This window comes from Hemitrygon akajei, chromosome 10, assembly GCF_048418815.1.
Source record: "Hemitrygon akajei chromosome 10, sHemAka1.3, whole genome shotgun sequence".
Lineage (NCBI taxonomy): Eukaryota > Metazoa > Chordata > Chondrichthyes > Myliobatiformes > Dasyatidae > Hemitrygon > Hemitrygon akajei.
Genome location: NC_133133.1, coordinates 113,834,556 through 113,861,977, shown reverse-complemented (window position 1 = coordinate 113,861,977; position 27,422 = coordinate 113,834,556). Strand labels below are relative to the sequence as shown.

At 41.7% G+C, this 27,422-nt stretch overlaps 1 protein-coding gene across 5 annotated transcripts in view; it reads right to left on the bottom strand.

Annotated features, from left to right (window-relative positions):
* osbpl8 (oxysterol binding protein-like 8) overlaps positions 1 to 26,009 on the bottom strand; it is a 212,892-nt gene extending 186,883 nt beyond the window's left edge. For 3 of the 5 annotated variants that reach the window (XM_073058761.1, XM_073058763.1, XM_073058762.1), the window contains exons 1-2: positions 25,921 to 26,009; positions 249 to 346 (exon numbers count right to left, since the gene is read on the bottom strand). In XM_073058761.1, the coding sequence (XP_072914862.1) occupies positions 249 to 346; positions 25,921 to 25,984 (162 nt within the window). In that variant the 5' untranslated portion in view covers positions 25,985 to 26,009. Of the gene's footprint in view, positions 1 to 248; positions 347 to 9,116; positions 9,242 to 25,920 lie in introns of those variants that run through there. The other 2 variants (XM_073058764.1, XM_073058768.1) reach the window with 2 other exon arrangements.
* Positions 26,010 to 27,422: the final 1,413 nt, after the last annotated feature.

Below are 27,422 nucleotides of genomic sequence, written 5' to 3'. Positions count from 1 at the left end.
AGTGAAGCATAAATAGAGCATGTTCATTGTGTGCAGTTTAGGTAACAATAATAATCAGTCCTGATTGAATATAATCACTCTTTGCAACACTGTCAATAAGATTACTTTAAAACATGACCAACACTTATTTTGTAATTGCCAACTCAATATACTCTGATTTTATTTATATCTTATATCTGTTATATAACTGAATGCTATTAATTTCCATAGTAATACTGCATCCCATTAACATCAGAAAACAAAGTTACCAGAATTTTTTCATTTTCTCCTTCTGCTCCAGCTTCCATGTTGTAATGTGGCCCTCTTGTTTCGTCCTGGTGTTTTCCAAGCCTGTGTCCCTGTAAGCCTATTGAGAGAATAGAAATTGTCACCAAAATAAAATAAGCTACACTATCAAATACTAGGTGGTATGTTAACATAGTGATGAGCATAACGCTTTACAGAGCCAGCTGTGTGGTTGAGGTTCAATTCCTGCTGCTATCTGTAGAGTTTGCGTATTCCCCGTGATCACGTGGGTTTCCTCCGGGTGCTCCAGTTTTCCCCGCACATTCCAAAGACGTACAAGTTAGGGTTGATAAGTTATGGTCATGCTACGTTTACGCTGGAAGCATGGAGACGTTTGCAGGCTGCCCCCGGCACACCTCCAACTGTTGTTAAGGCAAACAACACATTTCACTGCAAGCTTTGATGTTTCAAGTTTCAACAGACTTGACAAATAAAGTTAATCTAAAAAAAAGTCCATCAGCATCAGATGGAAATTTATTTTTAATTTATGTTTCCAGTCATTTAATAGTAAATGCATTCTTTTTGTTGTACCTCAAAGAAGTCTGAATAGGACGAAAAACTGATGGTCTGGGACTCAACACCATAACGCGGTGGAGATGGGAACCATCACCAAATCTAGAAAGTCATCTGGAAGAGCTCCTGAAGAGTCATAACTTTGAGAGCTAGAGAATTAAGCCAGAATATCATTTTTGGCACAGATACAGTGAGCTAAATGGCCTGTTTGAATCTATGATTCTTGTCAAATGACAAACATGCACTTAACCAAATAATATTGTTCAAAGGTTCAAAGGTCAAGGTTAATGTCAGAGAAATTTATACAATATGCATCCTGAAATGCTTTTCCTTCACAAAACATCCATGAAGACAGAGATGTGTCCCAAAGAATGAACGACAATTAAACATGAGAACCCCTAGGTCACTCCCAGCTCCCCCTCCCCCCACCAACAAAAATAAACACGCATTGGTATAATCACTGAGCCCAAGCGGTGAGTTTGTGGAGTTAACAATTGAATTTAGAAAACTTAGAACATAATTTTACCCATATGCACAAGAACATTTGTAATTCGATTTATTATAATCATACTCATGTAACTATTAAATGCCCTCTCCTCAAATCACAGTATTCCAAATCAGAATCAGGTTTATTATCACTGGCATTTATTGTGAAATATGTCATATTATGACAGCAGTACAGTGCAATACATAAAACATTACTACAAGTAACAATAAGAAATCTAATTTTAAATGTGCAGAATCCTAACCCATTATCTATCATGGAGTGAGGCACCCATCACCAAGGGCCCTTACCATCTAGGACATGCCCTCTTCTCATTCCTACCATAAAGGAGGAGGTACACATACTCAGTGTTTCTTCTTCTTCTTCTCCTCCACCATCAACTTCATCTATTAATTCAGAATATTTTTTATGTCTTTGCACTGTTCTGTTGCCACAAAACAACACATTTCACAACATCTAAGTCAGTATTAATAAATCTGATTCTGAATTGTTACCAGTTTTGTTCCAGATTATTCATCAGATTTCTCCTGGCTTTAGGACAAACAAGAGTTAAAACCGAACAGCATTCCAAAATTTGTTAGACTGCAAGTATCAACACGCCAAACTGAATGATACAGACAATCCCTGAATAAGCTGCGGGCAGTGTTCTGTGAAAAGTGTTTCCAATCACTCAAGCTACACTTCAATAAAAAGAACTCTGTACATTTGTTTTCAGAAAATGTCTTTCACTTTTATTCAGAGAATTCTATAATTTCCCCTTTTACCCAAAATAATATTGTAAGTTCTTAAGAATTACAACTTTATTTTGGTTAAAAGGGGAAATTCAGAAATTAGGCTTTAATTCTTTTTGTTTCCAAGTACCTTCTCAGAAAAGTTGCAGCTACATTTAGCTGCATTAAAGCTAGACACCTAGGTACAAAGTACCCAGGGAACACTCTGCTGCCCAACACTCAAATGTAAAGGGACTTGCATTTCACGGGCTGATTTTATGCTGGCAATGAGTGCAGCAACTTAGCTGCTTTGATTCAAAAAAATTAAACTTGCTATAATCAGTCTGTGCTCAAGGTGACTCATTTAACTATCTGGCGATCAACCAAAGTCATTTGAATACCGGTAATAACATTTATCTGCCTACCTCCTTAAGTCAAGAAAATATTGCAACAAGAAAGAGTCATAAACTTAACAGTATACAAAATGGTGTCCAGCCATTATGGTGTAAAACAGGCTTCGAATTTTAAAACCATGGTCATCATCAAAATTCAGAGTTCAAAGTAAACTTATGATCTAAGTATGTACATGTCATCATATACTACCTTGAGATTCATTTTTTGCAGGCATTCACAATTAGACCATCAGATATAGGAGCAGTATTAGACCATTTGGCCCATCGAGTCTGCTTCACCATTTTATCATGGCTGATCCATTATCCCTCTCAACCCCAATCTCCTGTCTTCTCCCTGTATCCATTTATACCCTGACTAATCAAAAACCTATCGACCTTTGTCCTAAATATACCCAATGACTTGGCCTTCACAACAGCCTGTGGCAACAAATTCCATAGATTCACCACTCTCTGACTAAAGAAATTCCTCCTCATCTCCGTTCTAAAAGCATTGCTTCCTATTCTCTGCATTTTCTGTTAAGTAGCTGTACTTAACTGTACAGGTTGAGTTATAACTGTATAGAAACCACATGAATACTACTCAAAACCATGGAATACTACTCAAAACCATGGAATACTCAAAATAAATCTGAATTCAGGAACCTACAGTGTAGCATTTACATTGGAACTGCCATTAGTTTTCTATTGCTTTGTAAACACTTTGGTTCTATTATGTGCTATTGGTGATATTACTTGTGTGTGACTTGATATTACTTGCCTCTATTCTGAGGCTCTGTCCTCTGGTCTTAGATTCCCCCACTACTGGAAACATCCTCTCCACATCCACTCTATCAAGGTCTTTCAACATTCGATAGGTTTCAATGAGGTTACCCTTCATTCTTCTGAATTCCAGTGAGTAGAGGCCTAGAGTCATTGAACGCTCCTCATATGACAAGCCTTTTAATTGTGGGATCATTTGTGTGAACATCCTTTGAATCCTCTCCAATGTCAACACATCCTTTCTTAGATAAGGGGCCCAAAACTGCCCGCAATACTCCTAGTGAGATCTCACCAGTGTTTTATAAAGTCTCAACATTACATCCTTGCTCTAATATTCTCATCCTCTTGAAATGAATGCTAACATCACATTTGTCTTCCTCACCACTGACTCAACCCCTGCAAATTAACCCTTAGGGAATCCAGCACAAGGACTCCCAAGTCCGTTTCCACCTCAGATTTTTTGAATTTTCTCTCCATTTAAAAAAATAGTCCATGCTTTTATTTCTTCTACCAAAGTGCATGACCATACACTTTCCGACACTATATTCCATCTGCCACTTCTTTGCCCATTCTCCCAGAAGTCCTTCTGTAGCCTCTCCACTTCCTCAAAACTACCTGCCCCTCCACCTATCTTCATATCGTCTACAAACTTGGCCACAAAGCCATCAATTCCATCATCCAAATTGTTGACATATAATGTAAAAAGAAGTGGTCCTAACACAGAATCCTGTGGAACACCACTGGTCACCAGCAGCCAAATAGGAAAGTGTCCTTTTATTCCCACTCTTCTTCCTGCCAATCAGCCAATGTTAGTAACTTTCCTGTAACTTATTAAGCAGCCTCATGAGTGGCATCTTGTCAAAATGAACAAAGAAATACAAAAGAATCAATGAAAAGCTACACACAAAGATAGACAAATGATCAATGTGCAAGTGAAGACAAATTGTACAAATAAAAATTAAATAATACCGAAAACGTGAGTTGTAGAGTCCTTGAAAGTGAGTCCATAGGACATGGAATCAGTTCAGAGTTGACGTGAGTGAAGTTATCTACGCTAGTTCAAGAGCCTAATGGTTGAAGGGTAATAACTGTTCTTGAACCAGATGATGTGGAATGCAAGGCTCCTGTAATTCCTTCTGAAAAGCAGCAGCAAAAACAAATTATGGCCTTGATAATGGATACTGCTTTCTTGTGACAGCACTCCTTGCAGATGTGCACAATAGCGGGGAAGATTTTTCCTGTGATGGACTGTGCCTTATCCACCACTTTTTGTAGGTTTTCCATTCTTGGGCATTGGAGACATACAGTCTACAGCACAGAAACAGGCCCTTTGACCATCTAGTCCATGCTATTTGATCCTCTCCCTAGTCCCATCGACCTGCACCTGGACCATAGCCCTCCATACCCCTCCCATCCATGTACCTATCCAAACTTCTCTTAAGTGTTGAAATCAAACCCTCATCCACCACTTCTGCTGGCAGCTCATTCCACAATCGCACCACTTTCTGAGTGAAGAAGTTCCCCCTCAGGTTCCCTTTAAATATTTCACCCTTCACCCTTATCCTATGACTTCTAGTTCTAGTCTCACTGAACTTGTCAGGGAAAAACCTGCATGCATTTACCCTCTCTATAACCCTCACAATTTTGTATGAGGGGCTTTGTTTACTTTGCTATTTCCTTTTTCAGTACTTACTTACTCAAAAAAAACTGGAGCTGGGGAAAATGGACTGTTCAACCAAATTTTATTTATAAAATACTGAGGCAGCAGCACCAAATGCTCAGCAGAGGATATTCGTACTTCTCGCGGCAGTGCGTAAAATTCCATCTTCCCCAGAACATACTGGTGCAATCCTACACTGCCATCGTAGAGAGCATCCTCACATCAACCATTACTGTCAGGTTTGAGGCGGCATCCTCTCACAATATATGAAAACTACAGTGAACTATCAGGTCAGCAGAAAAGATAAATGGCTGCTTTCTACCACCACTGCAGGACTTGTACTTGTCCAGGACAAAGAAGCAGGCAGGAAAAATCATTGCGGATACTACTTACCCAGCAAAATACCTTTTCCAAAAGCTCCCTTCTGGAAAGTGCTATAGGGCTACTAAAACAAAAGCTTCATGCCATCTTAAAAATTTCTTCCCCCAGGGAGTTAATCTGATCAACTATTCTAGTTAGCCCACCCCACCCACTCTATTCCAGTCAAGCGGCAGCATGCTTGGTTACAGCAGCCTCTTTGGGTCCAACAAATGTGTACTTGAACATTTTTCTTGCGATCACAAGATCCTGATGGACACTGGTAATACAACATACTGTAAGGCCAGTTCATTGGGTAATTGGCAAGACCAATGGCAGAGGAGGTGAGTGGCCTTGGTTGTTGCACGGACCAGACCAGACCCTGTTACAGCTACCCAGTGAAGAGCCGCTGGTGGCGGTGTGGAAAAGAACAGAGGCGCAGAGAGTGCGTTGGAATCTGTGGCAGGTTGGGGGCTGGCCCCTGCAGGCCAGCTCTCCCATCAGTGCTGCACTCTAGTGTTCGCTCCCTCGAAGGCAGGCAGAGATGCGTTCATCTGCGGCTGACCCAGTGTGAGATGAAGAACTGATGCGTACTTGTTTTTGCAGAAATGTGGCTCTCGGACAACAGCCCAAGCACCATCAATCTTCAGACCATGCCACTCTGGAACTCGTGCTGATATTACTTTGGTGATGTTATGTGCTGTCATTACTACGTGTGCTATATATGACTGTATGTACTGTACTGTGTTTTGCACCTTAGCCCCACAGGAACACTGTTTCGTTTAGCGGTATGCATGTGTGTGGTTGTATTACAACTTGAACTATTACCCTTGTCACTGTAACCAATTTTAATAAACACTTTAAACCATTTTATAATGTTGTTTACATTGTAAATACATGCTGGTATTTATGCATATTTTATTCCATATCCATACTTTAACCTCTCACTTTATTTCTTATACAATATTCTATTCTTTGTAATGGTTGATTGTTGTTTTTTTGTTGCATGTCGCACACTGGACAACACACCACAGCAGATTCATAATACATGTAAATGTGTATGGCGAGTAAAGTTGATCCTTGATCCCCTTTCCAAGCTGAATCTGAACATGTGAAGCAGAACAAACCAGGCATGCTTCTCTTTCCACCAAGCTCACAGTGAGCTCCAGATCATTATCACTCTCATTACAAAAAGAAAGGATTTCTCCTTGGAGCATTTTCCCAATATAGTGGATTCTGGTTAATTAGACCACCGGTTAATCAAGGCAGCTGCTATTTGAGACAACTCTTAAAGTACAAAAAACTCATTGTGAAAATGGCCGGGATTCCCTTCGTTTATTTAGGATTCTGGGCTGCTTAATTGGGCCAGGAGACTGGTGCCGAACTGTTTCTAATTAGTGTCAGTTGTGTGGACTTGTGCGTCTATTATAAACTACACCATGCTTTGAGCAATCAGTTTTTAAATGGCGTCAGTTATGTGTGATTGTGTTATCTCTTTGGGCCAAAAGACACTAATTCAAAAAGCAGTGAATTTTGATCGATTGTGCCAGGAAATTTATTGTTCGATTATAACATTACTTCACGCAGGAAGGCAATGAAGGCAGTCCATTATCCACACTAGGTGTCTGCGCTGATTTTAGAACTACATGGAAAATTAATTCCTCCATTGATAACTACTAGGAACTAATACACAGCCCTGTAGAACTAAAATAGGATTAATAGTGTTCTAATTTGTTCTGTATTTCACTTAAATGCATAATTTGTCACTCTGTTAAATGGTAGTTGTCCTTTCACCTCATTGAGGCAGCAGCTTACTTGTGCCAAAATGTACAAGTCCCAATGTGTCCCAAATAAGCACAATCCACTGTATTTTAAATCAGTGGTCCCTGATCCTTGATTCACGAGAACAATCTCCTTCTATTTCCACTAACTAAACAGTGACAAAATCGATAAAAGCCAAAGGGTGTTTAGTGTCGTTTATGTTTAATCAGCCGAGCATATCAAGTACGCAGGTATATACTATCAATGCATTTTAATGTCATTACCTTATTTTTTGATAAACATTACAACTTCATATAAAGGTCACTCCACTTGGCATTAATGGTGTTTCGTCTTTGTTACTTTAGCCACGATTTTAACATTGAAAATAGAATTTTAATTTTGGTTGTTTCTTAGGCTTTCCTAAGCTAATTTCAGTTGATTCATTGTCTGCTTATGACCCTAAAGTTCAAAGCCAAGTTGCTTAATGCATAGAGTAATTTTTTTTTAATCAATTAACCATGTAATAAAAAGTAGATAACAGCCGTTTAAGCTCACACCACTGAATGAGATATCAATGGTTTATGAAGACTCAGCCCAAAGTATAGACTGCTTATTCCTCTCCATAGATGCTGTCCTGAGTTGCTCCAGCATCTTGTGTGCATTACTCCGGATTTCCAGCATCTGCAAAACCTCTTGCGTTAATGATTTATGCTGTCTTTTTTAAAAGATTTTTTTTTGTTTTCAATTATTTTACTCATTTTCTAAGTGACTGGATGCTTCTCAGTCATTCAGAAATATTGTGTTTCTTTATGGGTTTGACAGCTCGTCTATCAAAAATTCTGCGGCAGTTTTCAGGTGTGGCTTTTCCAGGCTTTTGCAATCCTTGCCATTTAACATCCCTCCCTGATAGAGTAATATCAATATAACCTTGCAGTTGACATATGGCATTGGGAGGGAATGGGGAATGTTCGGGTAAGGTTTTTTGCAAAGGGATGAACACCAGATAATTAGGTGAACAATCAGCTCACCTCAAAAATTCACGGCAAAGTTTTAATATTTTCTGTTAACCCTGAGTGGTGTTGCAACAACAACCTTGCACTCAACGCAGCAAGACCAAGGAACTGATAGTGGACTTCAGGAAGGGGAAGCGGAGGGAACACAGACCAAACCTCATCGAGGGATCAGAAGTGGGAAGAGTGAGCAGAGTCAAGTTCCAGGGTGCCAACATCGCTCAGGATCCCTCCTGGGCCCAACATATTGATGCAATTACAAATAAGGCATGACAGCGGGTAGGAGTGTGAGGAGACTTGATAGGTCACCAAGACTCACAAATTTTTACAGATGTACCATGGAGAACAATCAATGTCTGGTATGTAAAGGCCACTACACAGGATCAGAAAAGGCTGTAGAGCATTGTAAACTCAACCAGCTACACTATGAGCACTAGCCTCTCCAGCATCGAGGACGTCTTCAAAAGGCAATATCCATCATTAAGGAGCCCATCACCCAGGACATGCTCTCTTCTCATTGCTACATCAAGGTGGTGGTACAGGAGCCTGAAGACGCACTCTCAATGTTTTAGGAACTGCTTCTTCCCCTCCGCCATCAGACTTCTGAATGGACAATGAACCCATGTACACAACCTCAATATCTTTTTTCTTTTTTGGCTCTCTTTGTGCACTACTAATTTATAAATATTTAATATCGTAATTTATAGTTTTATTATGTGTTGCAATGTACTGCTACCACAAGAAAGCAAATTTCATGACGTATGCTGGTGATATTAAACCTGATTCTGACAAACAGAGAAAATTCAAGTCTTCCTTTGTCTTCTGTTTATCAACCACATTATCTCCAATTAATTTACAGCCTTCAAGTAAACATAAGATACATAATATAACGTGATAAGACTTTTTATACAGAATGAAGCAGTTAAACTTAAGCACAGTGAAAGGTTGACAATTACACCAGGCTCTCAACTTTAGATGGAGAGAAAAAAAATCGTGTTCAACGTCAAATGTAGTCTTGCACCATTTCCAATACTATTCAACAATCTAACAGTAAACTTGATATATAGCAATTCTATTAACATTCTACAGTTGATATCAGACAAGTTTGCCCCATTTCAGTACAGAATAAAGATCACTACTTACACTGGACTTTAGTGGTAGATAATTCAGATTACAGATTTTTTAGTCAAGCAACAAACGTCTTGAAGTGGCAAACAGTAATCTGCTGCATTCACATCCCCTGCTCAATCTCTCCTGTCCCAGCAAGAGTCAACAGTAAAATGGATTGAGGAAATAATCAGGCAGAATCATTGCAACCGCTTAAGCACTTGCTCACACAAAAAAGGCGGGGAATATACCAGACCGCTGTATCATTTGTTAACAACGTTTAAAGGTAAACCTAGGTGCCAACTGTGTTTGTAGCCAAGACCATTTACTACAACAAAGAAATTTCAGCAAATATTTTTAAAACAGTCAATATAAATGAATGGCAACATCAGCCAATGCAGGGGACGTAAGTCTACATTATGCCAACAAAGCACAAGATTACTAAACTTTTTTATTTAAATATTGAAAGATTTAACAGAATATTAAATCATACAACAGAAGATGTCAATTATAAAGTAACGTTGATGTGCAACATAAAATAATTCTGTCTTCATTTTGAAACTGGATGATCAAATCACCAGACATTGCATAACAAAGTATGTTGCATTCAATTTAAAGGAGAAATAAATGAACTGACTCTGCGATAATGTGGTAGCCCTGTCCATTTTGACCTTTATATGATTTTGCAAGCTTTCTACAGTACCTTAAGTATTCAACCCAAACCCTTTGTTCTCATAAGTGTTACAACCAGCAATTTTGATCAATTTATCTGAGAATTTTTATTTTTGAATTACATGCTCTTTTTTCCCCATAGTAGAGCTCCAAAACAGAGAAAATCATAGAGCATGAAAAACAAAAAAAATCAAAAACTGAAATGCCAGCACTTCAAAATATTCATCCCCCTTTGCTCAGTACTTAGTTGAACCACCTCTTGCAGCTATTACAGCCAGTAGTCCTTTTGAAGAAGTCTCTATTAGCTTTGTACAATATGATGGAGCAACATTTGCCCAGTTCTCCTTGCAAAATTGCTCAGCTGTGCCTGGTTAGTTAGAGAGCGGTAGTGGACACCAATCTTGATTTCCGATATATGCTGAGCTATGTCCACAACTCTCTGCGGTTTCTTGCGATCACAGGCTGAGCAGTTGCCATACCAAGCTGTGTTGCATCTGCACAGAATCAGAATCAGGTTTGCTATCACTGACATAAGTTGTGAAATTTGTTGTTTAGTGGCAGCTGGACAGTGCAGGTATAACAAATTAGTGTTACAATAAAAATAAATCAATACCTAGTGCAAAACAGAAGTAGCAAGGTAATATTCATATACCTCCACAAATCTGACAGTACAGAGGAAGAAACTATTGCTAAAATGTTGAGTGTGTCTTCAGGCTCCTGTTCTTCCTCTTTTTTGGTAATAATGATTGTAATAATGAGAAGAGGACATGTCCCTGATGGTGAGGCTCCTTAATGATAATGCCCCCTTCTTGAATCACGGCTCTGGAAGATGTTCTCAATGGTGGGGAGGCTTGCACCTGTGGTGGAGCTGGCTGAGACTAAAACCCTCCGAAGCCTCTTACAATCATTGGCGCCTCCCTACCAGATGGTGATGCAACCAGTCAGGATGATCTCCACAATACATCTATAGAAATGTACTAGAGTCTGTGGTGACATATCAAATAGGATGCTTTCCATGGTACCAAAATCCTCAGTGAAGTACCATTTGTGATTTTTTACAAGTTGAATTAAGATATGCATGGTAGCACCATATAAAATGGCAAAGGAATCAGATGGTATGATTTGGTAAAGAAAAACTGGTGAAAAAAATTTTACCAATGTTTTCTTGTTTCATTTTCACAACAGGCACACAATCAAACTTGTACAATGGGGTGAAATTCTTTCCTCTGCTGTCCAAGCAGAATTTGAAGTCTCAGTTCAATGCTGTACAAGTAGAGATAAAGAAAAAGCCTACCTCAATGGTACATCTACCTCAGACATAGTACAATATATTAAGAAAATGTCAGACTTATCTTATGGGAGACTCTTTTTAGGGTTGGTTTGACGACATAATGCTGAAGTATTACAGAACACAGAAGATTAGCCCAAAACATCTGTTTATTCCCCAGCATAGATGTTGCCTGACTTGCAGAGTTCTTTCAATGAATCTACAGATTCTCTCATGTTGTTAAACAAGTGTGTACATATGAAGTCCAGACATACACAAACACACACACACACACACACTGTGCTGGTTAATCTAAGCTTGTTTTACCATTGTTTTCCCAAGCCATTTGCCTCAACCAATTTTCCCTTTAATTTGTTTAAATTTCCAATTCCCAAAACAAATCTTGGTTTGATATTACACAGACACATTGATAAGGCAACATTAACAGATGACATAAGAAACAGAAGGCAACATTAGCCATTGTTTCTTGCACCTGCTCAAAACATAGATATACTTACACACTCGTGCAACTTTAATATCATTATTAGCTCTCAGTAAGATCCCCGCAATACACCCTCTATCTTGGTTCTCTTACAATCAAAAGACTTGGATTTGAATGCCTTCAGAAGAAACTGGATTAACCATTCATTATCAGATTTGGCTGGCGTAATTGAGCATCAGAGCTTGAAATGAATTGAAGTACACTTCACAATTACTTTGTCCACTTGAAAGTTTACTCCAATGTTTTCATCCGCTTTACTGGAATCGGTATTGGTTTATTATTGTCACATGTACCAAAGTACATTGAAAAGCTTGTCCTGCATACTATTTATACAGATCAGATTATTACACAGTGCATTGAGCTAGAATAAGGTGAAACAATAACAATGCAGAATTACGTGTAAAAGCTACCAAAAATGTGTAATGCAGGTAAATGATAAAGTGTAAGATCATAATGAGGTAGACTATGAGGTCAAGAGTCTATCTTATTATTTAAGAGTCTCATAACAGTGGGATAGAAGCTGTTTTGAGCCTGGTGGCATGTACTTTCAGGCTTTTGTATCTTCTGCCCAGGGGAGAGGGCAGAAGAGAGAACGTCTGGGGTAGGCAGGATCTTTGATTATGCTGGCTGCTTTACTGAGGCTGTGAGAAGTACAGAGGGGAGGCTGGTTCCTGTGATATACTAGGCTGTGTCCACAACTCTCTGCAGTTTCTTGCGATCACATGTAGAGCAGTTGTAAACTAACCCATTATGCATCCAAGTAGGATGCTATCTATGGTGCATCAACAAAATTTGGTTAGGGTCGACAGGGACATGCAAAATTTCTTTAGCCTCCTGAGGAAGTAGAGGTACGGTGAGCCTCCTTTACTGTGACATCAGCATGGTTGGACCAGAACAAGCTACTGGTGATATTCACTCCTAGGAACTTGAAGCTCTCAACCTCAACACCATTGATATAGACAGGATCACGTACACCCTCCCTATTTCTGAAGTCAATGACCAGCTCTTTTGTTTTGTTGACATTGTGAGAAAGGATGTTATTATGACACCATGCCTCTAAGCTCACCATCTTTTTCCTGAACTCTAACTCATCATTATTTAGGATAACACCCACAGTGGTATCACCTACAAACCCGTAGATGGAGTCAGAACAGATTCTGGCCACATAGTCATGACCGTACAGGGAGCAGAGTAGGGGGATGAGGACATAAACTTATAGAGGTCCAGTGTTTAGAATAACCATTGTGAAGGTGGTGCTACCGCGCTTACTGATCGTGGTCTGTTGGTGTAAAGTCAAGGGACTAGGTGCAGGGGGAGTCATTAACTCCCAGGGTCTGGAGTTTGGCAAGGAGTTTGCTTGGCAGAACTTAGTCAATAATCAATGGTCAGATATATGTATCTTTGTCCATATGTATATGTATATATGTCCAGCTACTTCAGAGATTAATGTAGGTCCAGGGAGATGGCATCTGCTATTGACCTATTTTGGCAGAAGACAAATTACAGTGGGTTGAAGGTGTTTCTCCTATGCCCCACCCATTTCCATTGAAAATGCTCACTACTGTCTTCAACCCCTTTGAAACTTGAAGAACATAGAGGACGTAGTGAACACAGGTCCAGCTTTCCATCTTCAAATCTTTAAACTTCAGCTCATGTAAGACCCTCCTGACTATTCCCACACCAAAGCCCAGCTTACACATCATCTGTGTTTGCTAAACACCAAGGATTCCCAATCAACAAGCAAATCCTTTCACTTGTTTCAATCCATTCATAACCACTATTACTTTAGCTTCGCCAACTCCTTGTTCACTGCAATATCTTTTTCAGCAGACCATGTTGGATCTTTGGAATTCTCAACCCCAGGTTAAACAATTTAGGGTATTTAAAAAGGACCTCAATACCTCAAGAATACAGAATTGAGGGTTATGGGGAACTGGAGAGAAGAGGAGATAAGGCCTGGGCTGGATCAACCATGATTATACAGAATGGCAGAGCAGGGCAGGATCTCAAGGTAGTACAGTATATGGTCATTCAAAGTTTTCAGAACATCTTCTTTCCCTCTGCCATCAGATTTTTGAATGGACAATGAACCAATCCACGAATACTAGAACTCATTATTGGTGTTCTCTTCTTGCTCTACTTTTTAAAAATTTTATATATTTCTTATTGTAATTTATAGTTTTATTGATTGCTCTGTACCGCTGCCACAAAACAACAAACTTCACGACATATGTCAGTGATATTAAAACTGATTCTGATGATTTATATGTACTTTGATAATAAGTTTACTTTGAGCATTGAACTTTGACTAGAGGGCCAAAGTGGCTTCCTCTAATTTCCTTTTCCTGCTGTCCAGTTCACGAGCTCTGCAATTGTACTCCCAAATTGCAGCGCTTATTCATTATTTTTCTTAAGAACAAAATTTTATTAAAATCCATATCTATTTCCATGTTCTTGTTTATGTGCAGACAATTCCCTTGTAGAGTATACCTGTGAAGCAAATTGGGGACTATTTTCTAAGTTGTTCCTTCATAGAGCTTTACAGCACAGAAAGCAGTGCCTCAGCCAAACACGCTCATGCTGATCTACACTGGCCCCGTTAGGGCAATGATGATTCGGTTAAGTGCTCTCAGTGGCCACTTTATTAGGTACACCTGATCATTATTGTAAATATCTAATCAGCCAATCTCGCAACAGCAACGCAATGCATAAAAGCATGCAGACATGGTCAAGCGGTTCAATTGTTAATTAGACCAAGCATCAAAACGGAAAAGAAATGTAGTTTAAGTGACTGGCTATGGAATGATTGTTGGTGCCAAACGGAGTGGCTGGGATTTTTACACACAGCAGTCTTACAGAGAATGGTGTGTAAACAAACATAAAGTGAGCAGCAGTTCTGTGGGTGAAAACATCTTGTCAATGAGAGAGGTCAGAGGAGAATAGCCAAACAGATTTAAGCTGACAGGAAAGTGACAGTAACTGAAATTATACAACAGTGGTGTGTAGAAAAGCATCTTTGAATGCACAGCACAGTGAACTTTGAAGTAGATAACCAGCTAGGTTCCACTCCTGTATCTAATAAAGTGGCCACAGAGAGTTTACAGCTAAAGAGGTACAACTGAATACCCGGACTATACTTCCACCACATTAACACTCCATTCTACCAATTTATAGGCCTCCATTGCAATCATTCTAAAGCGAGAACAATGCTTCACCTGTACCTTCCCTTTTCTTCAACTGAGGATCCTTCTCCGCCAGAGCTGCCAGGAGCCCGTGATCATCTGTTAAATTTCCTACACTGCTTTGCCTCCCTTCTAGGGGCAGGATAGAGTTGAGAAATAGCACCTTCAACTTTATATAAAAATCTGCCCATTTGGGGCAGCTATGAAGGTCCTCCATCTCTGAGGAGTTCAGGACTTCCTTCATCATGTCAGTAGCTTCCTCCTGGTTTTCAGTCATGCAAGTCCTGTGTGGAGACTTAGGAATACCATCACACTCAGATGTAGAAAGATTCTTCATTGCTGTTTCTATATAAGTTTTACTTTACCAGTCAGGATTGTTAAACCTGACCTACCTGTTTCTGTTCTTGTCTTTTTTCCATCTCTTTCACCATGCACTTACAAAGAAGTCACAGCAATGCCTCTACTTTCTAAGAAATTTGTGCAGATTCAGCATGTCATCTAAAAGTTTAACAAACTTCTATAGAGAGTGTCCTGACTGGTTGCATCAATGCCCAAGAACAGAAAAGCCTACAAAAGTAGTGAAAACAGCCCAGACCAACACAGGCAAAGCTCTCCCCACCAATGAGCACACCAAGAAGAAGCACAACCACAAGAAAGCAGCATCCATCATCAAGGACCTCCACCATCCAGACGATGCTCTCTTCTCACTGCTGCCATCAGGGAGGGGGTACAGAAGCCTCAGGTCCCACACCACCATAATTAGGAAAAGTTATTAATCTACAACCATCAGACTTCTGAACCAGTGTGGAAACTTCAATCACCATAACACTGAACTGCTTCCACAACCAATGGACTTACTTTCAAGGGCTCTACAACTTGTTCTCGGTATTGTTCGTTGATGTATTTACTTATTTTTGTATTTGTAGTTTGGTTGTAGTTTTTCATTGATTCTATTGTATTTATTTGTTCTACTGTGAATGCTTGGAAGAAAATGAATCACAGGATAGGATATGGTGACATACAGTACACACATTTTGATTTTAAAAATTACTTCAACGCTGTCATCTGACCTCTCCCACTTCCAGATTCTCACAAACCTACCCTTGTGTGCTCATGTCCTTTCTCACTGCATTGTAGAATCAATTTAATTTCTTGTTCTGAAGAAAAGTTATTGATTAAAATATTAATACAATTTCAGCTCCACAGATGTTGCCTAACCAGATGAGTATTTCTAGTGTTTTCTTTATTTTCTGATTTCCAGCATCCTTGGTATTTCAGAATCAGAATCAGGTTTATTATCAATGACATATGTCATGAAATTCATTGTTTTGAAGCTGCATATAGAGCAATACAGTACAATACTATAAATTACAATAAAAACATTAAGTTGTGCAAAAAAAAAAGACCAAACTAATGAGGTAATATTCATAGTTCATTCTCCATTGAGAAATCTGATGATGGAGGGGAAGACACTGTTCCTAAGATATTGAGTGTGTGTCTTGAGGCTCCTGTCCCTCCTATCTGATGGTAGTAATGAGAAGAGGGCATGTCCAGAGTGGGTGGATCATTTTTGAATTATTAAAGGCAATTTTTGCAGTCTTGGATATCAAATAATATGCAACACAAGGTCTGTTAAATCAAATCAAGAGATCATAAAGATTGGGGTAAGAACTGTATAGTTAAACTAAATGATCCCTGGTGATATTATGATGAATGCAGAACTTTAGAAGTGCCATAATGAAAGGAATGATAGCTGAAATAGTTGAAATACTTTACAGTTAAGTGATTACAAGACACAAATGTACAATGTGTGATGGTGCATAGCAGAAGAGGATAATTGCCCTGAGCTTGTTAATTAGGTAGTACTTGAGGTATAGAGATTGATTGGGTTTTAATCATACATGTGTTAAACTACATTCTGTAGAGTGGAGAATGTTCAAAATAGAAAATCGTTTTAAAAAGAAAATTGAGGAGAAATCACTCAAATGGAAGTCCTCTCCATTGATAAGTCCTTGGGGTCTAAAGTGATTTACATCCACTACTGATCTGTGGGCTCAAAGGTAGCTGAAGAATCTTCTGTGACATATGCTATATCTCTGCTTCAGGTGGGGTGAGTCATCAGGTCATGCTTATTAGGTCATCCGGTGATGTAACTTGGGACATTGTATACTCATTCTATTGTGTATGATGGGTCTTTGGAGTGCTCACCATCTAGATGCCTAATGCAGACTGTAGCAAAACATTTTTGGTGGGGTTTCTAAGTCCTTCAACATTGAATTTCCTGTGGCTGTCACCATTAAGGGCCCCAAAGAATAACTTGAATGGTGACATGTCTCTCATAGTTAGAGAATTTGCCCAAAACTAGATACAACAAGCAGAAGGAAATCAAATCAAGGAACTTGCATAGCTGGTACATTTCTTCTGGAAGGTAAAAACAGAAGAGCAAGGTGAATGCATCTCCAAGGTATACATACAACAATGAGCTAGCCTGACTACTTAATGACTCCATCTGTGGGATAACCAGTCGCTTCATGAGTCACCAGCTCCTTCTGAGGTTAAACCAGCCAGACAAAGTCATCAACACATAGCTTCAAACTTGGAAGGAAGATCAAATATAAATTCTACTCCAGCCTAAAGCAATTCCATGGACAGAGTACCAACGAGAGACAAACATTTCCAGCAAAATGCTTGGAACACAAGGTCATCATAACCAATACCCCAGTTACTTAGGGAAACAAGCACATGAACTCAGAGCAACATACTCAATCCAAACCTTACCAGTGGCAAGATAATGTCATTATCCACTCAAGATACCTCTAGATCTCTTGCACCATATCGAGTGCTATTGGCTACAAATCCAATTGTGCTCACCCTGGTTATAATCTTCATCAATATTAGGTAAATAAAAGTGCAGGGTGCATTTTGGATAGAACAGAAATACAAGATAAATGCTCTAAGCAGGACAACAGTTTTAAAAGTGCATAAACTAGACCATAAAACAGTGGAGCATAATTAGGCCATTCAGCCCATTGAATCTGCTCTGCCATTCATCATGGCTGAGTTATTTTATTTTCCAACTGCCTTCTCCCAGTTACCTTTGATGTCCTCACTAATCAAGAACCTATTACATCTGTGGCAATGATTCAGATTCACCACCGTCTAGCTAAAGAAATTCCTTATCTCTGTTCTAAAGGGATATCCTTGTATTCTGAGGCTGTGCTCACTGGTCCCACTATTGACTAGTGACTCCCTCACTATTGGAAACATTGTAGCGATGTGCTACACACAGCGCTGAATTAACGATACACAGTCGGTAAGTCGTTTCGAGACTAGTTTATTCAAACTTCGCGGCGCTGACATTTAATCTCTAGCGCCCGCCCTCTCCGGGCGGAAATGACGTCAGAGGTGCATTACCAAAGTCTTTCCCCGCGCACTGGCTATTTGTGAGCCGGTTCACCTGCGCAGAAAGTGGGTCACCACATAACCCCCCCCAAAACCGGCGATACACACCCCCCCAATGTCCACAGTCTGGATCAGCCTCTGTTTGGGAGGTCTGCCTCTGCGCCGCGGTGCCTGAACCTTGACCGGCTGCGCCAAGTCCACATGGGCTGGTTTGAGTCAGTCCACCGCGAAAACCTCCTCTTTCCCCCCAATGTCCAGAACGTACGTGGACCCGTTGTTGTTGATCACCCTGAACGGCCGCTGTAGCGGTGCCCGGTGTCCGCCCCTTCGTACAAACACAAACTTACAGTTCTGCAAGTCCTTGGGTACATGGGTCGGGGTCTGTCCGTGCTGTGAAGTTGGTACGGGGGCCAGGTTGCCGAGCCTTTCGCGTAGCCTGTCCAGGACTGCTGCGGGTTCTTCCTCTTGCCCCCTTGGGGCTGGTATGAACTCTCTCGGGATGGCCAGGGGACACCAACTCGGCCAACGAGGCGTCCGAATTCCAAACAGGACCCAGGGAAACTCGTCCACCCAGTTAGGTCCGCTTAGGCGGGCCATGAGAGCCGACTTCAAGTGACGGTGGAAGCGTTCCACCAGTCTGTTCGACTGTGGGTGGTAGGCAGTTGTGTGGTGTAGCTGCGTTCCCAACAGGCTGGCCACAGCCGACCACAGGCTGGAGGTGAACTGGGCGCCTCTGTCGGAGGTAATGTGGGCCGGTACCCCGAAGCGTGCTACCCAGGTTGCGATCAGTGCTCGGGCACAGGAATCGGCAGATGTGTCGGTGAGCGGGACCGCCTCTGGCCACCTCGTGAACCGGTCTACCATAGTTAGGAGGTACCGCGCTCCTCGGGACACTGGTAGGGGGCCCACGATATCCACATGAATGTGGTTGAACCTCCAGCGGGGCTTTAGTGTGCCACTGCACCTTGGCTGTTTGGCACTGCGCGCATGTTCTGGCCCATTCACTGACCTGCTTGCGAAGTCCGTGCCACGCGAACTTGCTGGTGACCAGCCGGATGGTTGTCCTGATAGATGGGTGCACCAAACCGTGTATGGAGTCGAAAACTCGCTGCCTCCAGGCTGCCGGGACAATGGAGCGAGGTTGGCCGGTAGCCATGTCGCACAGGAGGGTCCTCTCACCTGGGCCTACAAGAAAGTCTTGCAGCTGCAAACCCGAGACTGCGGTCCTGTAGCTGGGCATCTCGTCGTCTGCCTGCTGCGCCTCCGCCAGTGCTGCATAGTCCACCCCCAGGGACAGGGCCTGGACAGCTGGTCTGGAGAGTGCGTCCGCCACGACGTTGTCCTTTCCCGAGACATGCTGGATGTCCGTCATGTACTCGGAGATGTAGGACAGATGTCGCTGCTGGCGAGCCGACCAGGGATCGGACACCTTCATGAACGCGAAGGTCAACGGTTTGTGGTCCGTGAAAGTGGTGAACGGCCTGCCTTCTATGAGGTACCTGAAATGCCGGATTGCCAGATACAGTGCCAACAGCTCCCGGTCGAAAGCACTGTACTTGAGTTCGGGTGGTCGTAGGTGCTTGCTGAAGAACGCCAGGGGTTGCCAGCGCCCCTCGATGAGCTGCTCCAGCACCCCACCAACTGTTGTGTCGGATGCGTCCACCGTGAGGGCAGTCGGAACGTCCGTTCTGGGGTGCACCAGCATCGCGGCATCTGCCAAGGCTTCCTTGGCTTTAATGAAAGCGGCCACGGCCTTCTCGTCCCAAGTAATGTCCTTGCCTTTACCCGACATCAGGGTGTACAAAGGGCGCATGATACGGGCTGTTGAGGGGAGGAAACGGTGGTAGAAGTTCACCATACCAACGAACTCCTGCAGGCCTTTGACCGTGTTGGGCCGGGCAAAGTGGCGGATCGCGTCTACCTTGGCGGGCAGAGGTGTTGCCCCGTCCTTGGTAATCCTGTGGCTCAGGAAGTCAATGGTATCGAGACTGAACTGGCATTTGGCCGGGTTGATCGTGAGGCCAAAATCACTCAGGCGGGAGTAGAGCTGGCGGAGGTGGGACAGATGTTCCTGATGACAACTGCTGGCTATAAGGATGTTGTCCAAATAGATGAACGCAAAGTCCAGGTCGCGTCCATTAGCCGCTGGAACGTCTGTGCGGCATTCTTCAGGCCGAACAGCATTCGGAGGAACTCGTACAGGCCGAACGGGGTGATAAGTGCTGTTTTAGGGATGTCTTCAGGGTGCACCGGGATTTGATGGTATCCCCGGACGAGGTCTACTTTGGAAAAGATTCTTGCCCCGTGCAGGTTTGCTGCAAAGTCCTGTATGTGCGGCATGGGGTAGCGGTCTGGAGTGGTAGCCTCGTTCAGTCTGCGGTAGTCACCGCATGATCTCCAACCCCCGGCTGCTTTGGGCACCATGTGCAGGGGGGAGGCCCATGGGCTGTCGGACCTCTGTACGATCCCCAATTTCTCCATCCTCTTGAACTCCTCCTTCGCCAGGCAGAGCTTTTCCGGGGGGAGCCTTTGTGCGCGGGCGTGGAGCGGTGGTCCCTGGGTCGGAATGTTGTGCTGTACCCTGTGTCTGGGCATGGCTGCCGTGAACTGCGGTGCCAGAATCGATGGAAATTCCGCCAGGATTCTGGTGAATTCGTTGTCCGACAGCGTAATGGAGTCCAGGTGTGGGGCCGGCAACTTGGCTTCACCCAGGGAGAATGTCTGGAAAGTCTCGGAATGTACCAGTCTTCTCCCTTGCAAGTCGACCAGCAGGCTGTGAGCTCGCAAGAAGTCCGTCCCCAGGAGTGGTTGGGCCACGGCGGCCAGTGTGAAGTCCCACGTGAACCGGCTGGCGCTGAACTGCAGCTGCACTGTGCGGATGCCGCAGGTCCGTATCGTGCTGCCGTTTGCGGCCCTCAGGGTGGGTCCTGGCTTCCTGTTGCGGGTGTCATACCCCATCGGGGGCAAGATGCTGATCTCCGCTCCGGTGTCGACCAAGAAGCGGCGTCCTGACTGTTTGTCCCAGACGTACAAGAGGCTGTCCTGGTGGCCAGCCGCCATAGTCATTAGTGGTAGCTGGCCCTGGTCCTGGCCCTGGCAGGGCAGGCGACAACAGCGGGCTTTTGTGCCCCACCACTGGTGGTAGAAACACCACTGTTCACTGTCCTCCTCACTCCTGCCTCTGTGTCGTGTGCGCCCCCCTGCTGGGCCTGGTCTGGTCTGGTAATCTGACCGACGGACACCACGCTCTCCCTCTTGGCTTTCCACAGCACGTCTGCCCGGGCCGCCACCTTCCGGGGGTCGCTGAAATCTGCGTCGGCCAGCAGCAGATGTATGTCCTCGGGCAGTTGCTCTAGGAACGCTTGCTCGAACATGAGGCAGGGCTTGTGTCCGTCAGCCAGGGCCAGCATCTCGTTCATCAATGCTGACAGCAGTCTGTCTCCCAAACCGTCCAGGTGAAGCAGGCGGGCACCCCACTCACGCCATGAGAGGCCAAAGGTCTCAATGAGTAGCGCTTTGAATGCTTCATATTTGCCTTCTTCCGGGGGCGACTGTATGAAATCCGCAACCTGGGCGGCCGTCTCCTGGTCGAGGGCGCTCACCACGTGGTAGTAACACGTGGAATCAGAGGATATCTGCCGAATCTGGAACTGGGCTTCTGCTTGGCTAAACCACACGCTTGGTCGCAGCGTCCAGAAAGTCGACAGTTTTAGCGAAACTGCGTGAACAGATGAAGAGTCGGTCATCTTTGGTCCAAATCCCGTTTGGACCGTCGGGGTCACCAATGTAGTGATGTGCTACACACTGAAATAACGACACGCGTTATTTAAGTTGTTTTGAGACTAGTTTATTCAAACTTTGCGGCACTGGCATTTAATCCCTAGCGGAAATGACATCAAAGGTGCATTACCAAAGTCTCCCCCCGCGCACTGGCTATTTGTAAGCTGGTTCGCCTGCGCAGAAAGTGGGTCACCACAACATCTTCTTTATGTCCACTCTATCTAGGCCTTTCAATATTCAAGAGATTATAATGAGATACCCCCCCCCCACCCCCGCCATTCTTCTAAACTCCAGTGAGTACAGTCCCAGAGCTATCAAACGCTCCTCATACGTTAAACTTGCAATAATTTGGGCAAAGTAACGAAAAAAAAACAAAACACAGACCACTGAAGGAACACAACAGGGCAGACACTACAAAGGGAAATGGACAGTCATTTCAGGTTAAGACCGCTCAATAGGTCTTTAACTATTGCAAAATGTCAACTGTTCATTTCCCTCCTAGAGGCTGCCCGACCTGGAGTTCATCCAGCAGTGTGAGTCTGATGGTCCAGATTTCCAGCACCTGCAAAATCTCTTGTGTCTTCATGAGAAACAAGCACTTGTCTTAAGCAAAGTTGAATTTTACAAATTTAGTAAAAGAATGTTAGTCTTGGCAGACGAGATAAAGGCTTTGTAGAATCAGGCTTTGTAAAATGGCTTTGTAATCCAATTTTATATGAGTAAAGTCAATTTAGATAGAAATCGGCAGCACAAGGAAGGAAATTAAATGCAAGGAGACATCATGCCGAACAGGGAAAACAGGAAATTAATACGGAATTATTGAAGAAGTTAAGCAGATTGGCAGAAAAGCAGCGAAGATTTACAGTAATTTTAATTATCCTGAGTGATCTTTTGAAAAGAAAACAAACAGTGTTAATATGAACGTATTTCTCAATTTATTACAAGGTCATTTTCCTTATTAAAGGTTACAAGGCAAATAGGTCCTATTTTTAAAGGGAGTTCCTTCCCATTTTTACAAAGATTATAATTTTCAGTGTGACTATATCTCTAGTTTGCTTTTGAAGATTATCTATACATTAGAGAAAACATAAATCCATCTTTCCACAAAAACAGAAGACTCTACTTCGAACTAAACTGATTTAAAATAGCCTCAACAAAAAAAAATAGAGAATTGGAAATATATCTACACAATAACTGTTCCAAGATCTACATAGGATAAACATAATAGAAAGCTATTCAAAAAAATAGTATTTACAATGATGTCAATAATCTTTTGTTTAAGAAGGATTTTTACATTACTCAATTGCTGATAAGTCCAAAATTAACCTCTTCTTTTTGCTAGCATATCAAAAACAATTATATAAATGGTAGCATTCCTTTTAGTGTTCTAACTGATCATGGCAAAATATTTAATTCACTGGTCTCCATTTAGAAACCATTATGAACATCTACCGCAGACAAAAATATATTGTCAACTTAGGCAGAAGCTCACAGAAACATTTAATGCTTTTTTTTTCCTGGTGTTGCTCAAATGATTTTCAGGAATAATCTAACTCAGAAGAAGGGTTCATACTACCATAACCATGAAGCAGCGGGGTCGCACAGCAGTTAGGCAATGCTATTTTAGCGCCAGTACATGGCTTCAGTTCCAATGTTGTATGTAAGTAATTTGTAAGTTCTGCCTGTGACTGCATGGGCTTCCTCCAGGTGCTCCAGCTTCCCCCCACATTACCAAGGCATACGAATTAGTAAAGATTAGTAATTGTGGGCATGCTGTGTCAGCACCAGAAGCATGGCAACACTTGCAGACATCCCCCTGCAGATCCTCAGACTGTGTCGGTCTTTGACGCAATTGATACATTTCATAGTATGTTTTGGTGTTTCAACGTATATGTGACAAATAAAGTTAATCTTTAATATTAATCTTTAATAACCTTTTGAAACTGGATTCAGAATTTGACAAAGAATTTCATAGTGAATGACTCATTTTTAATGATGTTATGGAGCTGCTATGGAACAAAGTATTAACCTTTGGTTTTAGAGATGAGGAATGTGACCTCAAGGCAGCATTTGACCCAAGTGGCCCGGGTGTAACCTGCTTTAAAGCATACAAAATACATCTCCTTTTATTACGTGATTAACTGCTGGCACAACCTGTTTCCTGATTTCAAGACAAGTTAACCAAAAAAAAGGAAAAAGGACATTCACACTGCCTACAACACAAAGAACACCATGGAAACCAGCAACCTATTCAAGGTTCACTTCAACAGCGCCTTCCACACCATCAAGATGGACAAGGACAACAGGTACAGGGGAACACCACACCTGCAAGTTCTCGTCAAAGTCGCACAACATCCTGGCTGAGAAATGTATTGCAGTCCTTCATCGATGCTAAGTCTGAACAGCACTGAGAAGCACCTTCACCAGTACAGCAGTGGTTCAAGAAAGCAGCTCACCACCACTCTCTCTGAAGGGCAATCAAAAATGGACAATAAATGCTATCTTTATCACAACGCCCAGATCCCAAAAATAAACTAAAAGAAAATGAGCAAAGCACAACAACTTGCCTTCTTGAAAGCATAAAAATCTGACACAAGAGTAAATATCTTCCAATGAAACAGAATGTTTTATCCAGTGAAGTTCTGAAGGATGTTTTCCAAAATAAAAACACCCAACAAAACAAGGACTATGGAGTGTTGGCCTTCATTAGTTGGGCAATTGAGCTTATGAGCCATAAAACTCTTTATAAAACTCTGGTTAGACCACACTTAGAGTATTGTGTTCGGTTCTGGTCATCTCATTATAGGAAGGGTTTGGAAGCTTTAGATAAAGTGCAGAGGAGATTCACCAGGATACTGCCTGGATTATAAAGCATGTCTTATGAGGATAGGTTGAGTGAGCTGGGGTTTTTCTCTTTGGAGCAAAGGAGGATGAGAGGTGACTTGATAGAGGGGTACAAGATGATAAGAGGCATAGATAGAGTGGACAGCTAGGGATGTTTTTTTTCTCCCAGGGTGAAAATGGCTAATACGAGAAGGCATAATTTTAAGTGATTGGAGAAGGGAGTTTTTTTTAAACCAAAGAGAGCGGTAGATACATGGAACACACTGCCAAGGATTATGTTAAAGGTAGATCTATTAGAGACATTTAAGAGAATCTTAGACAGGCACATAGATTAAAGAAAAATGGGCTCTAGGGAAGGAAAGGGTTAGTTGATTTTAGAGTAGGTTAAAAAGGCCTCTGCTGTGATATGTTTTATGTTCTAAGCACTGAGGCAAGGCTAAACCCATCTTGCATTGATTTAATACCAGGAATTTCAGAGAGCAAATGTACAATGGGATTAGTTTAGTGAAAATGCACTCTAGATATAATAAACATCTGGAAAAAAGTTTCAACAACAAACAAACCCAAATCAGCCATTGCTAAAAAAGTGGAAACGAGCCTTCTCAGAGAGTCTGTGAAGAGTCTCTGTACGTCCTCCCCATGGAATGTGAGAGTTTTCCCCGGGTGCTCCGGTTTCCTCCCACAGTCCAAAGACGTACCAGGTAGGTTAATTGGTCATTGTAAATTGTCCCTTGATCAGGTTAGGGTTAATCCAGGTTGTCGTGGGTTGCCGGGGGCACGTGACTTGAAGTGCTAGGAGAGTCTACTCTGTGTTATATCACTAAATAAATAAATGCATTTGGATTACAACTGAATATAAATTAAAAGTGTACATTATCAGACTTCAAGAAACAAGCAGCAATTTGCCATAATTATTCCTATAATGGGATTCACTCCACATTGAAGAGCTAACCTAATTTACCTCAAATATCTTTCATTTCTGATTAAGAACAGGATTAGGTCATATTATTGTGTCCTCCCCCACCAAAAACTGGCACCAGAATGTATGGCAACACTTACAGACATCCTAAGGATGTGCTGTGTTGATTGTTCACGCAAATGATGTAATTACATATTTCAATATACGGTACGTCATAAATAAATGAATCTGAATCTGAAATCATCTAAAATTGTCTGCCAAAACTCACTCACCATCCAGGTTTACACATGATGAATGGCCACTTGGACGAATTACTGCAGAATGACTGACATCCATGGAATTATTCTCAATGCCAATCAGTACCTGCAAGATGAGAGAGGAAAAAATTGGAAAGAGTAAAAAAATAGAGTTTTTACAATACTTTCTGTAGAGAATTATAGAATGTCATCCAAATTATAACAATGACACTATCAGTCATAAATGTAAAAATCTGTCATATTTGAAATGCTTTTGAGCAAATGCATTTTTTACATTTGTACATTTGAACAAGTAGCAACCAGCTTGGTAATTTTTCAAAATCAGTGTTCAGGAAACATCCCATCCTTTATCTTAGTACAAACATCTCAAGTCTGTTTATAGGTTAGTGTAGAAATTTGTTCAAAGAAAACCATGAGGAATGTAAACTTCCTTTTATGATTTGTTAGCTAGCATAGAAATGCATTTTAGGTTCATCACAGCCACCAGAGAGGAGCATAAAATGTGGGTGACTTTCCAAGACTAATATTGAGAAAGGGCTGCACTATCAGAAGCAGTTTCAGATAAGGTGCTAAGCCCCAACTGCCCTGTAAGGAAGATGTAAAGGATAGTGGTATCCATGCTAATTTTATCTCTTCACCACCAAGGTATCAGTAAGATTGAAAGAGTACAGAGAATATTAACAAGAATGTTGCTGGAACTTGAGGACCTGAACTAGAAGGAAAGGTTTGTGTAAATTAGGACTTTATTCCCTGGAGCATCGGAGAACGATAGAGGGGTAGAAAATTATGAGAGGTATAGATAGGCTTTTTCCATTGATGTTGGGTGACACTAGAATTAGAAGCCATAAGTTAAGGGTGAAAGGTGAAATATTTAAGGTGAGACTGAGGGGGAGTTTCTTTACTCAGAGGGTGATACGAATGTGAAATGAGATGCCAGCAGAAGTAGTGGATGCCAGTTCATTGCACTTTCAGAGAGGTTTGTACATGGATGGGAGGGGTATAGAGGGCTATGGTTTACTGTTGCTAAATAACAGTTTGGCATGGACTAGATGAGCCTCAGGGCCTCTTTCTGTGCTATAGCATTCTGTCACAACAGTTTGATAAATCTTTAGATACCAAAAGAATCAAAGGATTGGGGAGATGAGTGGAGTTGATGAGAAAGATCAGTCATGTTCACTGAATGGTACAACAGGCACTACAAGTTGAATATCCTACACCTGCTTTTATTTTATATTCTTATGTTCACAAGAACAGATTATTTATGCATTGGAAACTTGAAGCACAGACAAGTAATATTTAATGAGTTTCAATATAAGTATGTCATATTGGTATTGGTTTATTATTGCACCAAGTTACAGTGAAAAGTTTGTCTTGCATACTGTTCATACAGATCAAATTATTTCACAGTACATTGAGCTAGAATGAGGTAAAATAATTAACAATGCAGAATAAAAAACTACAAAGAAAATGTAGTTAAGGTAAACTATAAAGTGTAAGGTCATAACGAGGTAGATCGT